A 17,050-nucleotide genomic window follows, 5' to 3' on the forward strand; every position below is an offset into this window, starting at 1 on the left:
ATGTTAGCCCTCCATGGCCAACATATCGACATTTTAAGATAAATGTTCTAGAAATAAAATGCTAGGTCAAATGCGGTTCACAAATTAATATTAGTACAAGATTAGGAATAGTTACACCAACAATATGTGCGAGTGCCGAGTAGCTAGCATACTGTATAAGATAGGGGCAATACATAGATAGCCCCTTAAATTTGTCCCAAATTTTCATTTAAAAATATGATTTATTGAATCCTAAAATTATGCTCAAACTGTACCTATCTATTTATTGGCCTAAAGGAAAAATTGGGACTAGCGTTCAATAGGCTATCTATGCATTGGCCTAAAGGAAAAATTGGAACAAGTGTATTGGCCTAAAGGAAGAATTGGGACAAGTGTTCAATAGGCTATCTATGTAATTGGCCTAAAGGAAAAACTGTGACAAGTGTTCTATAGGCTATCTATGTATTTGGCCTAAAGGAAAAATTGCGACAAGTGTGTTGACCTAAATAAAAAATTGGGACAAGTGTTCTATAGGCTATCTATGTATTTGGCCTACAGGATAGATCATATAAACATCATGCGTATTGCTCCATGTGTCATGCATGCGATAATAAGATGATTGAAGATATTTAAAGGGCCGAGGTAGACCACCACAAATCATGTAAATATCAACCGGTCTAGAATTTCTCGACATTACATAGTTGGCTAAGAATAAAGTACAACAGGTTACCCAACATAATTGAGCTTAACTTTTAAGTACTAGTTTTTGTTAATACCTATATTGTATCAGGTTAATTTGTTAGGAGTTATTTTTATTCTTGTAAAAGACACATCTGTTTATGCCATGATAAATACAAGATTTAGAGAATTTCAGTTTCAAAGAACAAATAATTTGTTTAAAAAGATAAGGCTTCATATAATTTGCCCCTGAGACTTGTATCGAAATTTCTTTGACAGACCCCCATTTTAACGGAAAAGTTTTTACACACTGTTTTTTTTCTTCTTCAAATTATATTTAATACACACCACTTTTGCACGTGATGCACACGCAGGGAATATGTAAAACTCATATAATGGACTTGAACAAACTGGGATCAAAATATTCTTGATTTATTGTTAAAATATTCACTACTAGAAAATTGATAATTCTCAATGAAATCCGTTAGAATTTAGCTCGTCGGTTGCGCGTTTCCAATGTATTTTTCATCGAAAATCTCTTACCGACGATACCAACGAGTCAAATTTTGAAGTTACGTCGTAATTTTCTGATAGTGATGTTACATTACCAATCACTGGGCCAAGCTAGACTAGAGGATGATGACTCAAATCAATGGCTTTGCCCTACAAATACCCTTCCTACCGAACACTCCCTTAATAAGCAAAACTAGTTCTTTTAGGTTTACCTTTTTTGTTTTCCCATTTTCAAAAATAGTATGATTCACTCTTTGGGTCCATTTGCTATTTGTTGGCAATCAAGTCTATAACTAATCACCTTTTTATTTACTTAAAGTAATTTCTTATCTTGATTTAACACCATTAATGAACTTCTTTTAAGCTCTAAAGTGTTAACCCATCACCCATTAAAGTTGATTGACAATAGCTGGATCATAGTTTGCACTTTAATTTACATTAACATGTTCCCAAAATAGAATGATGCTAGCTAAGACCATTTTCAATTTCTTTTTCTGTCATGATTATTATTTTATTCATTTCAATTTGGCTTAATGCATATGCAGTCCCCTAAACTTGTCTCTTTTTTTCATTTTAAGCCTCAACTAAGTCATTGCTCCTATCAACGCCTAAACTCGTTCTCGCTGTCTATCAAACCCTCTAAATCTGATTTTTATTAGAAGCAAAAAATAAATTGTGGTAACGAAGGTAAAGTAATATTTTAGACGTGTGGTAAGCTATTCTTTAGGTCATGGATGCGTCGGTTTTTTATGGTTTTGCTCTTTTACTGCCAGCTTCATTAAGAGCTTACTCTTTTTTCCCTTCTCAATTGCTGCTAATCTTAGCTAAAAAAATGACATAATTAAATTAGAATATATATTAGTATATTGCTACATTGAAGATAGAATACTATGTAAGTCAGATTGTGTTTGATAGACACACTTGAGGACGAGTTCAGAGGTTCAATAGGAATAACACTTAGTTGAGATGCTAAAATAAAAAAAAGGACAAGTTGAGGGGGCTTCATATGCATTAAGCCTTTCAATTTCTTTTCCTGCCATGATCATTATTTCATTCATTCTCCTTGGCCTACAGCTAATTGAAGAATTCAGATTTTAATACTTTATATAGTACTAGTACTTGTTATTTTTCCTGTCTCTAGTCAACGAAAGAACAAAATTATGTTGTAGGTAAATTGAATTGGTCTAATGACTCTAATCTATACCTGGGTCCTAGAGTGTACTCCTAGGATATCTGTTCAAGCAAAATTGACTGGTAGCATTGACCAAGCAATTAGAGAAAAACATGGTTGAGTATGAAAGAACTTAGCTCCGTCACCAGAGGTCTAACATTTATCACAAGTAAGGATATTCCATGTATTTCTACATTTCTTTACATTCTCTTTACGTCTGTCCCAAGACAGATCCAGGATTTAAACTTTATAAATTCAATCTTTAAGATTTTTAGTATTAAATTCATTATTACATATTAATTTATGTTACACGTCAAAAGTATTGCATTTTTGTTGTCAGCATTAGGGATGTACAGCTTCGCGATACTGTTCTTCAATTAACACATTGCTGTTAAAATATCTAGTATATCGGGTATATACTGATTCGATCAATTAAGTTTTACATTGTGTAAAATTTATTAAAATAAAAGTGCTCCCTATCAATTCTTTCCAGTGCTGAAAATCGAGATATCTCGTTAAGGGTAGAGAGATCTTATCCATCCACCACATCCCATATACCTTTATGCTCTCTACAGCCTCATAGCCGGACCGGCTGTTTGTCCATAGATTTGGTTTCAAAAATTTAAAATAATATTTGAATATTATCTCAATTAAGTATTTTCTTATCAAACTAATCTATTATCTCAACTTCAAACTTGAAATATGGAATTTTGAAATTAAAAAACATGTTTTCTAAGGAAATTTTTCAAGTTTTCCCAAGATTTAACTCATTAAACTTCATAATTTGCATTTTCATGTCCAAACATAACTTTTACTCCCAAATACATTTTCTCAATTTAAATTTACTACTACTATTTGTTTAAAATATCAACAAATTCATATCCAAACCCTACTAAAATTTCACCTTTTTTTTTCCTCATTTTTATTTTTGATTGTTCACTTACTCTCATCTACTTATTGTTGCTTTTGATGAAAAGGACCTAATTACATTTAGACTAACCAATATAAAACGGCAAACACACTTTCAAGGAGAAAAGGGCTAATTTATATTCCTAAGCAAAGTCATTAAATTAACACAAGGTTTAGCCAAGCTTAATTCCCTTTTCTTCCTTAATACATTTTTAATGGAGAAATCTCCAAACTCAGCTAGAGGTGTGAGCTCTGGTGGAGGACAAAGCTCCTTAGGCTATCTCTTTGGTGGTGATGATAAAAAACAACAAAAGATTGATGACCCTCCACCTTGTCCCACTGTTTTTGCACCACCTTATGGTATTGATGATGAAAATGAAAATGCTAAAGAAAATTCGAACACTACTTCAATTACCTATCAAAAATCTCAGGGCCAAAATTCAGGAATTTTCATCACTGTGAGTATGATTTTATGTTCAAGAACGTTGGTTCATTTAACTTTTTTCCCCCCTTTCATTCGTCCATAGTTCTCATATTTATTTACCAATCAGCTAGAAAATATAGAGAACTTCTACTAATAGTTATTTTTACTTTTATTTTATATATTATTGATATGAGATTATTAGAACAACCAGAGCGACATGGTCAATAAGAGCTCATATAGCCAACCTCAGTTGCTTGCGTGGGATTGGAATTGAGACACTTGTTGTAGTGCTCTTGGTTTTCAAGAATGTTTTCTTCATGTAGCTTTCTTTTGTTCTCCATTCTCAGATTCATTTACCTACAGCAAGAACATATAGAGAACTTCTAGTAAATTTTTGTTTTTATTTTAATTTTATGTAATATTGATATGAGGCATATAGCTTTCTTTTTTCCTTTCAACCCATAGTTCTCATGATGTATTTACAATAGCTTGAAAATATAGAAAACTTAATTGGTAATTTTCATTTCTTTATTTTGTATAATATTGATCTAAGAGATTAGGTTAATGGGATTGAGATTCATATGGGTTGTGTAGTTGCTCTTGGTTTTCAAGAAGGTTTTGTTCATATAGCTTTCTTTTTTCCTTTCATTTACTCATAGTTCTCACCAGATGTATTTACCAATAGCTTGAAAATATAGAAAAACTTAATTGGTAATTTTCATTTCTTTTTATTTTATATAATATCGATCTAAAGTTATTAGCTTAATTAGAGAATTCGACTTGTTGGTGTAGTTGCTCTTGGTTTTCAAGAAGGTTTTGTTATATAGCTTTCTTTTTTCCTTTCATTCACCCCAATGTATTTGTAGCTTGAAAATATAAAAAACTTAATTGGTTTTCTAAGTTATTAGAAGGTTTTCTTCATGGTTTTGTTTTCTTCGTTCTTTTGTTCATTCATTCATTCATACTAGTTGTTAACTTTTTTTTTTTTTCATTGTCTTTTAAAATGTTAAGGATCGCCCATCGACAAAGGTGAAATCAGTTCCAGGAGGAGATTCATCTTTGGGATACTTGTTTGGAGATAAGTCTTGAAGTTTCTTCATGATCTAACTTCTAAGCATATTGGGTGAAATTTAGGGTTTGAATAAGGGACTACCCAGGAATTTGCACTTTCTCTATTGTTTGGAACTGAGGCGTAGTAATTATTGTCCTTTTGTCATTTTAATATTTCTAATTTGTGTGCTAGTATTAGTAGTCTGTTAATTAATCTAAGTGTGTGTGGTTGTGTGAGATCAGGTTTGTGAGTGATGAAGATCATCATGAAGATTTGGTTAGGGTTTGTAAGGTTTTCAGTATTATGTATTATAACAATGATCTCCAAATAAATTATTTATATTGAAATATATTGAGGTCTTTGCTTTCTTTATTCTGAGTTTGTCATGGCCCAATTTGATCTTGGAAGAGCTTTGACCAAATATTTTCCAAATATATTATTCTCTTTCTTCTCATAAAATATAGTTTTTGATGGTGTCAGTGTTTTGTTTCTCCTTTATTGTTGGCCACATTTAGGAATGGATTAGTTTCATGCCCTCAAGCTCTCAATAAAAAAATGTTTTCACTGCCTTTCATGCAGTTGGATTCCTTATTAATGGGGATATTGCTCTCCTTTGCTTGGACCAAACCCTACTCCCTCCCTTCCCCACCGGCCCTATTCCATTAGTCACTAGTGGCAGAGCCCGGATTTTATGAATGTGATTCACATATAAAAAGGTAAATGCACACGAAAAAGCTAAGCGGATTCGACATTTCACTACAAGAAAGTATAGAAATTGCAACAAAATCTTTTATATTTGGCAACAACTTAGTTTTATTGTTGGCAAATAATTTTTTTTTGCCCCTAGCTATATTGGCAACCTCCCCATCAAATATTAGTTCACAAGAACAATTTTTTTTTTCTTATGTATATGTTTATGGCAACAAAAAAAAAAAAAATTGTTGCCAAATATAGTTTTTCTTGTAGTGTTTACTAGATATACATAATTTCGACCTTATATATAACATATAAAAGTTGTGGTTGTGCAAATAATCAGTCTTCTTCTTATATATATGTTTATCACGCAACAATCTAGCAATCAAAATGTCACGAATTGAAAGATTCATGTCAATATGCAAGGTAATACTATGTACTCAATGTGGTCCGACCTTTTCCTGATCAATTAACACATAGGGAAGAACACTTGAAGAAACCTATGTGATCATCTCTTATGTCTCACACATGAAAGAACTACAAATTCCACCTGCAAAAGAACAATAATTAATGGATTTGACATGATCACTAAAGCCTTGTTTTCAGTGGCTCACTCTGTAGACGTTGCCATTTTTGTCATGTAGAATATGTTATTTGATGGTAGTTAATTAATTATTTTCTGCATTCACATCGTTTTTGTGAAGCAAATTAATCACAAGCAGATGTTGACTTATGCATAATGTGTGATTATTTGATTAGAGATAAGATTTGCATGGTTAAGGTTCAAGATTGTCCACTCCTTCATACACGGGTGGGTTTACAAGCTGCTTCGTGCCCTACTTGTCCAGTTTCTTAAAGGTGCTAACATAACATCATTTACACTCTACAAATATCTGCAGTGTTTAAGTTATATATTCTGACAATATAAAAAAATTATATACCGTCATGTCAATTTAATTTGTGGGAGCAGATTACTTTTCTATTTTCAAGTTATCATATCAACCGTGTTATTAAGATTATGGTGTAAAATCTATAACACTTAAAATGTCACAGAATTTAAACACATACTTGCATATATAGTTGGGAAAAGTACACAAATTATCATCCGACCCAAACTATTGACAACCGGATTGCCCAAGAAGCATAAAAGACTTTTTTTTAACCTTTTTAAAATAATTCCATTTGTAGCCATTTTTCAACTAATTTCAGCATATGTATAAAAATTGTATCGTTGTTGTATAGAAAAATCTGTCATATGTATAGAAACTATATCATTGTTGTATAGAATATGTATCCCTACAGTATGTGTTTAGAAAATATATCATTGTTGTATAATTTCTGTTTAATAAATGTATAATCAACGTATACTTACTAATTACACACATATCATACATATTTTATACATGTTTTGGAATATTTCTTGAAAGCTCAATCAACGTATAAATATATACATATTATACATGTTTTGGGATATTTCTTGAAGGCTCAATCTATGTATAAGTATACACATATTATACCTGTTTTGGGATATTTTTTGAAGGTTCAATATGAATTTTTGTCGTCGACCTTTAGTGGCTACTTTTTGACTTTAGTCGTCACTAAAAAGTCTGACTTTTTTTGTAGCGAATCTTTAGTGGCGACTAGAAATCGCCACCAAAACATCTGATCTTTTTTTATTGAAACTTTAGTGGCGACTTTTTGAACTTTTTCTAATATTTTTGGTAGTGAATGGGTTGCTGGGCTAGAGCCTGAGAGTAGTTTGGGCAGAAGGGGCAGATCGCGGTATTAAGCCCAAACATGGGCCAAACATATTTCTAAGGGGAAATGACTTAATAATACTACTTAAGACTCTATATTGCAAAACATAAAGATACTTTTTCTTATTTATAAAACATACCAACAAAATTACAAAGTATACCAAATAGAATACCAGATTTGGACTTAATGAGATACCCACGATTTTGGGCATTTTTTAAGGAAAAGAATCTGATTTTAAATGTAAACTTAATTATAGGATAGTTACCAATCAACTTCTTTTTCTTTTTTAAAAGATTCTTCTCTCTCTCTCTCTCTCTCTCTCTCTCTCTCTCTCCCTCCCTCTATGATAGACACCATTTCTAGACCTAAAATTCATCTTCTCTCATAATATAAATTTTCAAACTAATATTACAATTTTTTTTTTATTACTGACATGTGTATTAGTTGTATATAAAAATTGATTTGTATCATTTTGAGATATGTGCGATCATTGTGTGTTTGAAATCTGTATAAATGTTGAAAACTAGTATATGTATGAAATGTGTATGGAATCTACTATATACTATCATTTTTTAGATATATGTGGCATAGTGTGTATGGAATGCGAATAAATTCGATATAAATTAATCTAAAAAATGTTGAAAATTATATGGGTATGGAATGTGGTTTGTATCAATCAAAAAACTTAATATACATATATACTTTCTCATAATCTATACATACTTTGATTAGATTTTATACAATTTATATGTACTTTATCATAATCAAAATATACATACAACTTTTATACATATTTCATACATAAAAATTATAACGAATTTATACAAAAATTTACACAAATTTATTTTCTAGTGTATGAACTTTGTATGGAATTTGGTTTGTATCAATTACAAATTTATTATACATATTTTCTCAAAATTTATACATACTTTGATTAAATTTTATACAATTTATATGCACTTTATCATAATCAAAATACACATAATTTTAATACATATCTCATATACAAAAATTATAACAAATTTATACGATTATACATATTGCATATAAAAATTATACATATATGTTTACGATGTATATAAAAACTACCGATTAGTATTGACTTTTTGAATAAAAGTTGAAGAAAATTAGAGAACAATATCTCTTAATTTTGAATGAGGAGATAAAAGTGAATGAAATAAGGGAGCATGGAGAAAATCAGGTAACAATATATTTTAATTTTGATTGGAGAGAGAAAATTTGATAAAATAATGAAAGCAATCTCCTTATCTTATTTAATGTGTTTTATTTAATTCTTTTTAATTTACCTGATTTGTATAGATTTTATAACAAATCTATTGATATATTTTGTAGACTAAAAAGTATCGTTATATTTCGTAAATATAACCTCTTAATATGTACATATATGTTTTTTGCCCTTTTCTCATTCATGAAAGTCCCCTAATATTTGCTTAAAGAGGCCCAATAGTTCGATGCAGGCCCAAGGCTTGCATTTGTGGCCAGCTTTATCAAAGGACCACTTTGGTCTTTTTCATTTCCGCTTCCTTAGTTTTATCAAAGTCCTCCTTCTTTTCATTTGGATATTGTGAGAGATGAAAACGAAATGGTTTCTCTCCGATATAAGGTTAAAAGAAAATTTTAAGTTAAATTATTTTTAAATTTATAGAGTTATCATTTCTTTTGAAATAGATTAAATTGGAGATGTTTTGTAATTTGAAATCGAGAGTGATTTATTTGAAAAGGGATCACCTCCGGTAACTTATGATTCCAGTAATGATCAATGCTATATCGGATAATAACCATGTGTACACCACTACCTCCAAGGATTTGGATTCATTTTACATAATATTTCAATTGAATTTTCTATTGTTAACAATCCGAACAAAAAATATAGGAAAAACACGCAGAGAAGCATATGTTCGGACGATGTGGCTCTCCATTGGAGATGAATCAAAACTGGATTCAGCCAAATTTCCTCAAACCCAAATGTTAACTTCGTCCCCGTATTTCTTAGATGAAACGAAAGTCTTTTTTTTTTTTTTTTTTTTTAAAAAAAAAAAAAAATTAAAAAAATGGGGAATTAGTTTTCTTCTAGATTGTCATATGTAAAGGCAAGTTTAGAGTTCTTTTGAAATTGTTCTTTTGGTGTACATGTAGCTATTATATATCCAATATAGTATTGAACATTACAATCATAATTTATTAGGTTATCTTCACCAGTAGTATAATAATAAGGCCTAATAATAATAGTAACGATTAGGTGTATAGTACAGCTCAAACACGTCACTCTTCCATTAAACAAAGTTATTCAAATGAGTTATAATAGTAAGAGATATGCTCGTGATACACATGAAACTCAAACTAAAGAAATACTCCTCTATCCTAATTTATATGTCACAGCTTGATTTCGAAATTTTAATCATAAATTCGAACATAAATTTTAAAAAAATAAAATTTACATATTTAAAAAATACTTAAAAACTCTCTCCGTTCACTTTTACTTGTCCACTTTTGACTTTACATGCATCTTAACGATTAATAAATGAGGTATGTATTTTACTATAATACACATATTAATTGGTGTATAGTTTCATTGGACTTGGAGAATGATTTGAAAATGAGTAATTAATGTTTAGGGTAAAACAAGAGAAATTTTTTTTTATCTTTCCTTGATATGCTAAAGTAGACAAGTAAAAGTGAAAATTTATTTTTAATATAGTGGATAAGTAAAAATGAACGGAGGGAGTATAAATTATAATAATTGATGCTACATAAATTTGTACAGTTTATTTGACTTGTGAAAGATTGCTCTGCTCTGCCCAGAGAAATGGAAGAAGTGCAAGTAATATCAACATCGTTAATTGCAGCAGAACAGGAAATCAAAAAGCATATTAATCTAACCCCATGGGATTTACGATTCCCACTCCTTGGAACTATCCAAAAGGGCCTTGTTTTTCACAAACCAAATCCTCAACAACATAGCAATTCTTCCATCCATCACTTAAAAACTTCCCTTTCTCCTACTTTGCACTTTTTTCCTCTTCTAGCTGGTCGATTAGCCACCAAAGTCAACACCGAGGACAAAACCACTTCTTTCTTCATTGACTGTAACAACGCTGGTGCTCAGTTTGTGCATGCTATTGCGCTTAACGTGACAATCTCTTCTATTATTGAATCCACTTACGTGCCTTGTGTTGTCCACTCTTTTTTTCCTTTAAATGGGATTAGAAATTTCCAGGGGATTGAGAAACCGTTGCTTGGGGTGCAAGTAACTGAGCTGGCAGATGGGTATTTTATTGGTTGTGCATTGAATCATATGGTTGGTGATGGAGCTTCTTTTTGGCACTTTTTCAATTCTTGGTCAGAGATATCTCGTGGTAATAATTCCGGAAAGATATCGAAACTTCCTGATTTGGAAAGATGGTTTCCTGATGAGAATAATACTAGTACTATTGTTCCAATTCAGCTACCTTTAATGCTTGATGACAAGAATTTGTTTAATGATGAGTTGAAAATCAAACGGCCTGTGTTGAAGGAAAGGGTATTTCATTTTAGTCGAGAGAGCATAGCTAAGCTCAAAGTAAAAGCTAATTCTGAATTGGGTATTAGTACTAATAATGTTTCTTCTCTTCAAGCTTTCTTGGCTCATTTATGGCGATCAGTCACTCGTGCTCGTCATCTTGATGCAAAGGAAGAAGTCGCCATCAGCCTCATTATAGGTATTGTTGTGAAATACTCGCTCCGTCTTAATTACTGTGACAATTTTTACTTTCCGAAAGTCAAACTTACTAATCTGGAAGCTAACTTGATTAGATCAACTCAATTTTTTAAAAATAAATATTAGATGTTCAAAAATTATAGGTTGCAATTCTTATATGTCAATATGATTAAAAAAAAAGTATATTTAAAAATATTGTCAAATTTTGATAGTTTGAACCTAAAAAAACAAAAAGTATCATATAAATTGGGACTGCAACCCAGGAAGTACCATTCTGGCACTACAATATTTTTCTGAGTTTATAGTATATATACTGCTTTTTTATTTTTTCCTTCAATCAACCCTCTTATCGAGCGGCTCGTTTATTCATATTTTCCAAAATACACTACAGAGGAGTCCTATCTCCCTGCACCTATCTTGTATGGACAGGTTCCATACTAAATCATGATAGGATTTCCACTAAGCTTACAAAAATTTGGTTCATTAGAAGAGTGACTGCTCTTCTTCTATACACTGTGTGAAATTAAGGTACATCAAAAGCATAAATCCTATACAATTTGCTATGATTATCGCAGTTGTTCTTGATGATGCTATTCCGGAATGTAGGCATTGCATTCTATCCATGTTCATCTCTCCCTTAACCACCTTAGGAAGAAGCTGAAATTCTGTAATCCAAGTAGTATCTGCATTCCTAGACCGATTGGACAAGAACTTTCTTTGATCTATTACCTTCCTAAAACAACGATTAATCTTCCAACTTTCCACCTTTTCTAGCAAGCTTCGATCGTTAACACAATATCCACGTTGTTCCAGGTGGAATGCTTTTATCCGTTATCGATCGAGAAGTTTGGAGTCACTTTCTAACTCTAACTTAACGCCTTCTTCACACACCGTTAACTCCTATCTCCATGGCTTGAGCCTCGACCACATTGTTAGTATTGATGCCATAATTACTTCCAAAGCGGTAACCTAGTAACCTCTGTCGTCTCCTAATGAGCCCTCATCACTTATAATAGGATTCCCACAGAACACCCGTCGTGTTCACTTTCACATAGTTTGGAGGTGGAAAAGACCATTTAACGACAATGATTTATAGGCATGTCTGCCCGCTCCATGACTTGTATGAAGAGACAATCATAAAAGGGATCAACATGTGAGAACTGTTTATGTATGGTCATAACTAGTTGTTGCCAAATTCTCACAATGATTCTTTGCACAGACATATTCCTTCCCTCAAATCTGGCTTTGCATATGTCCTTCCACACCTGCCAAATAATGATACCAGGAAGAATTTGAAGTGCCATCTTACGGATGGGATTTTCCCTTTTTTGTAAGCCACCATGTTATCACTTGGTATCTTATCTTGTTGGCGTTTTGAAAAATCCCAAAACATTGATTGAAGCGCAACCAAAACCTTCTGGCTGATCCTTCTTAAAAGCAAATGCTCTAAGTCCTTTCATCATGCATATCACAGCATGAGCATCTGGGGGGCAAATTAACATTGAATCTTCTAAGGTTGAGGTCAACAACCACTTTATTTCTGAAAACCTTCCAAAGGAAGAAGGAAACTTTAAAAGGAGCTTTCTTGTGCCACATCATTTTGTTAACTAAAGATGGACAGTGAGCCTGCAATGGTATTCGGTGATTTACAACTAAATCTCCCGTGTTTGTGGTGATAGTCCAAATTAGTTTATCTTAAGATTCGAGATTTAGGAGTAATTCTTTGGATATGATTCACCACGTTATTAGGGAGTTTACGGCAGAAGCTTGTCAACATTCCACTTCCCTTCTTCTATGTATTCAGAAATAGTTCCCTTGACAGAGGTATTATCAATACCAAACTTAGCTAAATCTCCCAGGCCAGACCAATTATCCCACCAAAAATTAGCATTACCAATATTCAATCTCCATAAAATAAGATGATCTACTTTTCCTTTGATCTTCATCCTTCTCCGATTGTGAGGTGAGAATAATTTCATTTTCTAGCCACAGGATGAATTCTTCTAGAATACTTGGCTTTTAGAAAATTTGCCCATAAAGACTCTTTAGTTCTAAACTGCCACCATAGCTTTGCAGCAAAAGAATCAGAAATCTCATGTAATGCTCCAATACCAATGCCACCCTCCTCAGTAGGCAAACATAGACTAGGCCAATTTGCCTAGTGGTATTTATGTTTGCCCTCATTGTTGCCCCATAAGAAATTAGCAGAAATTTGCTCCATTTGTTTGAAAATAGTTTTTGGAGGCTCACAAATGGCAAGTAAGTGAACTAGCATTCTTTGAGGAGCACATGCTTAATCAAAATTACCTTACCTCCAGTTGATAGCCTACCATAATTCCAAGAACTGATCTTCTTTAGGATATTTGTAGCCATATCAGCAAAATAACAAATAAGTTTCCTGCCTTGGAACAGAGGACATCCCAAATATGTTATAGGAAACTCTTGTCTTTGAACTTGCAGTATGCTTGATACAATGCTGCTTCTTTTTTATGATATTTTCTTGTCCATCAAGAAACAACTCTTATTAACATGGAATGTAAACCCCACAATTAACATGGAAATACATGGGAGCTAAATTAGGCACTTAAGACGCATTTTACAATTTCAAATAGCTTTCACTTTCAATAATTTACTCGGTTAGTATTGTAAATACCTCCAATATGAACTACTGTATACTCCCTCCTCATCATTCCAGTAATTATGTGTCATATTTGAATTGGCATGAAATTTAAGAAAAAATTGAAGACTTTTTTAAACTTATGATTTACACTACACAATATTTGTGTGGCTATAAAAAAATTTAAACTTGTAACGTTACATGCCATAATATTTGTGGGGTCATAAAAGCTTCTCATTAAAGATAAAATGATTTCGGAAGTGTAAAGTTAATACTTTCCAAATTGAGAGGTATTTTATTCTTTGTTGAGCAAACTAAAAAGAACTAGTCACATAAACTGAAATGGAAGGAGTACTACTCTATATTCAGAGGTGGAGGTAGCTTTTTGTCTACAGGTTCGTCAGAATCCGTTAGCTTTAGCGCAATCTAGTATTTATGTTAAAGAATACACTTAATATGTAAATAATCTGTCAAGAACTCTGTAACGTTCTTTTTCTAGAATCTAGAATGCATGCATAAACTCAAAATCCTAGCTCCGTCTTGATTAATTTTAATTACTCCAGTTTATTCTGAAGTTGGTGTTGTTTTACATATAGGGACAAGGTCAAGAGTAGAACCACCGCTATCAGCCACCTATTTTGGAAATGCTGCTTATCTAGTGCCAGTGAAGACAAAAGCTGGAGAGCTGCTAGAGAAAAGCCAAGGATGGGCAGCCTTGCAAATGAACAATATGGTTGCTTCTCAAAACTGTGAACAAGCGTTGAAACTCTACAAAGAATGGCTGGAAAGTCCATTGATATACAACAAGAGTACAGTGTTTGTAGGGTATAGATTGGGGATCAGTAGTTCTCCAAGGTTTAATGTGTATGATATGACTTTGGGTGGGGGAAACCAGTGGCTGTGAGGAGTGGTATGGCAAATAAAGGTGATGGAAAAGTCACACTCTTTACTGGGGTTGAAGAAGGGAGTTTTGATATTGAAATCTGCCTTTTACCTGAGACCTTGGAAGCATTAGGGAAAGATAAAGAGTTTATGGAGGCTGTCTCCGTTTAGAAAATATATGGGCAAGGACATGTTGTATTAATCATTTGACAGTAATTCATTTATGTCTCATGACTCTATGTTGTTGTTGTCTGGAAACAGCCTCTCTACCCCACAAAGGTCGGGGTAAGGTCTGTTTATATCGAGTAAGGTCTACGTACATCCTACCTTCTCCAGAAATCAATTGTGGGATTACACTAGATATATTATTGTTGTTGCACTCTATGTTGTTGTATGGTCGTTATGCTTTTTTTCGTATGCGTGTATGGGGAGAAAATAACAATCAAATGCAATTGGGCTTGAAACTAATAAAAGATGGAATCAATTTGTGAAGCCCAAACTAGTGGTCTAACCAAAAGAAAGAAGAACCTTCGGTTGGATTTAAAAGACTAATTCAATTAAATGTTTACAAACATATCAACAAGCTAGAACTATCTCAGTAAGTCTTACTATACTTAGGTACAATCCTCAACGTTCACTTTAATGCCTTTAATAAGATGCTAAGAAATAAGGAAATTGGATAGGGGTAAAGTTGATATTGAGTGATAATTCAATTAAAATTAGAATCCAAAGAACAAAAGCAATTGAAATGGCGACTTTCTCAAAATTTAACTTTACATTCTATATTTTTCTCTTACTCTATCTCTCTCTCACAAGTAGTTAACGTGGATTCTAGAGAGACTCTAAAATCTAAATAGGTTACCACCACGTCCCGTGGACAAATTATAAACAAGCAGAATCGAGAACTACATTGAGCCAAATTAACACAAATTCCCACCTACATATATCATACTCCCTCAGCCTCAATTCATGGGTCATAGTTTGAATTTTGAGAGTCAGATTTTTAAATTTTGAGCGTGAATTTCAATATAGTATTTTTAAGTTTTAAAAAAAATTATATTTACATATTTAAAAATTACATTAAAAGTACTATAAATCACAATTCATAAAAACTTAAAATATTTAATAGACATAATAAAATTGCTCCACTATTAAAAAATACTTGTTTGACTCTAGAAATATGAACATCATCGCATAAATTAGAACGGAGGGAGTACATATTTATCCTGTACTTCATCAGTATGAGATAGAGGAGAAGGTTCATGTATGGAATACTTTTCAAAAAGATGTTAAAAGTAGAGAATGATAGGTCATGAAGGAGTCCTAAAAACAGACCCATCATGTGGATGGTGTCATTTCCCCTATTAGATGTTTTGCACCTAATCGTGTCACGGGCGTCTTTAGGTCATATAAATGTTTATGAGTTAGTTACAGTATATGTTAAAATCATCACAGTACAATAAGATTATTCTGATCAATCTGTTGTTTGCTTAACATGGTATATTTCTTATAGAAAATTAATAATGAAATGAAATTTCCTTCTTTTTCCCCTCATTTTCTTTTCTTGTGTTCGTGTTTTGCTTCAAGAAAAGAACTACTTCCTCTGTTTCATTTTATGTATTTTAAATTTGATCAGACATGAAATTTAAGAGCATAAAAAAGACTTTTAAATTTTGTAGCATTAAATTAAATATGTCTAATATACCAAAATATTCCTTAAATTTGTAATATTAAACATGTCACTGGGGGTGCTGGAATTAGAAAATTACTACAGCTAAATATTGAAAGTGAATTAAGTGATTTTTTTTTTTTAACACGGACTAAAAAAATTACATTAATTAAAATTGGGAGTAGTAAGCATTTATTGCATATGGGAGTATTGACAAAGAGCCATGAGCCAGGAGTTGTAGTTTTAGGACTTACTCCAACGACAACATATGATATTGACTTGGGCGATGACACGTTCGATGGGGATGATGAGGACGAGATACTGGACATATGCTTTGATAAGGTGACCAAGGATGGGGATCTCTCACCTAGGCAACAAAGAAGTGGAAGCAACAAAAGTAAAAAGAAGACACATGGAAGGCAGCATAGTTGGAATGGTAAGGTGACTGAGAAATTTATCGAAGGCACCTACCGATGCAACTGGCAAAGCAGAATCATCTGGCTGTGTCAACAACTTTAACAAGATTCAATAAATTCAAGAAGTGATGAACTATAAAGTGTTGTTGGAGAAATTTGAAGAAGAAGACAAAAAGAAAATCTTGATTCTTTAGAAAGCTTTTTTTTTTTTTTAGTTCATACATATATAAAATGAAGTTTGAGGCTGATAACTCAACTTTATTCTTGACTTTTTTATTTTTACATTACTTAAGCATCCTCATTTGTAATATCATCATAGAGTGTATTATAAACTCTTTGATGATCAGAAAACACCTAGTTTTCTCTAGTTCTTATTTTCTTTATGCTTGTTAATTAGTAGAGGCTCGTTACCTCATTAGGATTAGTAAGATAAGGTCTAGCCCCCTTGCTTGTACTCTTTTCTTTGAGGTTAGCTTTTATTTATTAATTAAAAAAAATTAATTAATTTGGACATAAACTTATTGCATTATGATTATATCGTGGTGCTTTTTTGCAAAAATACATCACGTTAT

General features: G+C 32.3%; 1 protein-coding gene and 1 pseudogene across 1 annotated transcript; both read left to right on the top strand.

The window, feature by feature from the left end:
- The first annotated feature begins 3,355 nt into the window (after nucleotides 1-3,355).
- LOC132069471 (protein SPIRAL1-like 5) lies at nucleotides 3,356-5,097 on the top strand. The gene is made up of 2 exons (XM_059462814.1): nucleotides 3,356-3,708; nucleotides 4,686-5,097. The coding sequence occupies exons 1-2, from the start codon at nucleotides 3,466-3,468 to the stop codon at nucleotides 4,761-4,763; spliced, it is 321 nt and encodes a 106-aa protein (XP_059318797.1). The 5' UTR covers nucleotides 3,356-3,465; the 3' UTR covers nucleotides 4,764-5,097.
- A 4,874-nt stretch (nucleotides 5,098-9,971) lies between these two features.
- Nucleotides 9,972-14,780, top strand: LOC132069472 (uncharacterized acetyltransferase At3g50280-like; annotated as a pseudogene).
- Nucleotides 14,781-17,050: the final 2,270 nt, after the last annotated feature.

This window comes from Lycium ferocissimum, chromosome 9 (assembly GCF_029784015.1).
Source record: "Lycium ferocissimum isolate CSIRO_LF1 chromosome 9, AGI_CSIRO_Lferr_CH_V1, whole genome shotgun sequence".
Classification (NCBI taxonomy): domain Eukaryota; kingdom Viridiplantae; phylum Streptophyta; class Magnoliopsida; order Solanales; family Solanaceae; genus Lycium; species Lycium ferocissimum.

Excerpts from the sequence above, each read along its gene's own strand:
- LOC132069471 (XM_059462814.1), top strand. The coding sequence starts at position 3,466 with ATGGAGAAATCTCCAAACTCAGCTAGAGGTGTGAGCTCTGGTGGAGGA. Across the intron at positions 3,709-4,685 it reads ATTCAGGAATTTTCATCACT|GATCGCCCATCGACAAAGGT; the intron begins GTGAGTATGATT and ends TAAAATGTTAAG.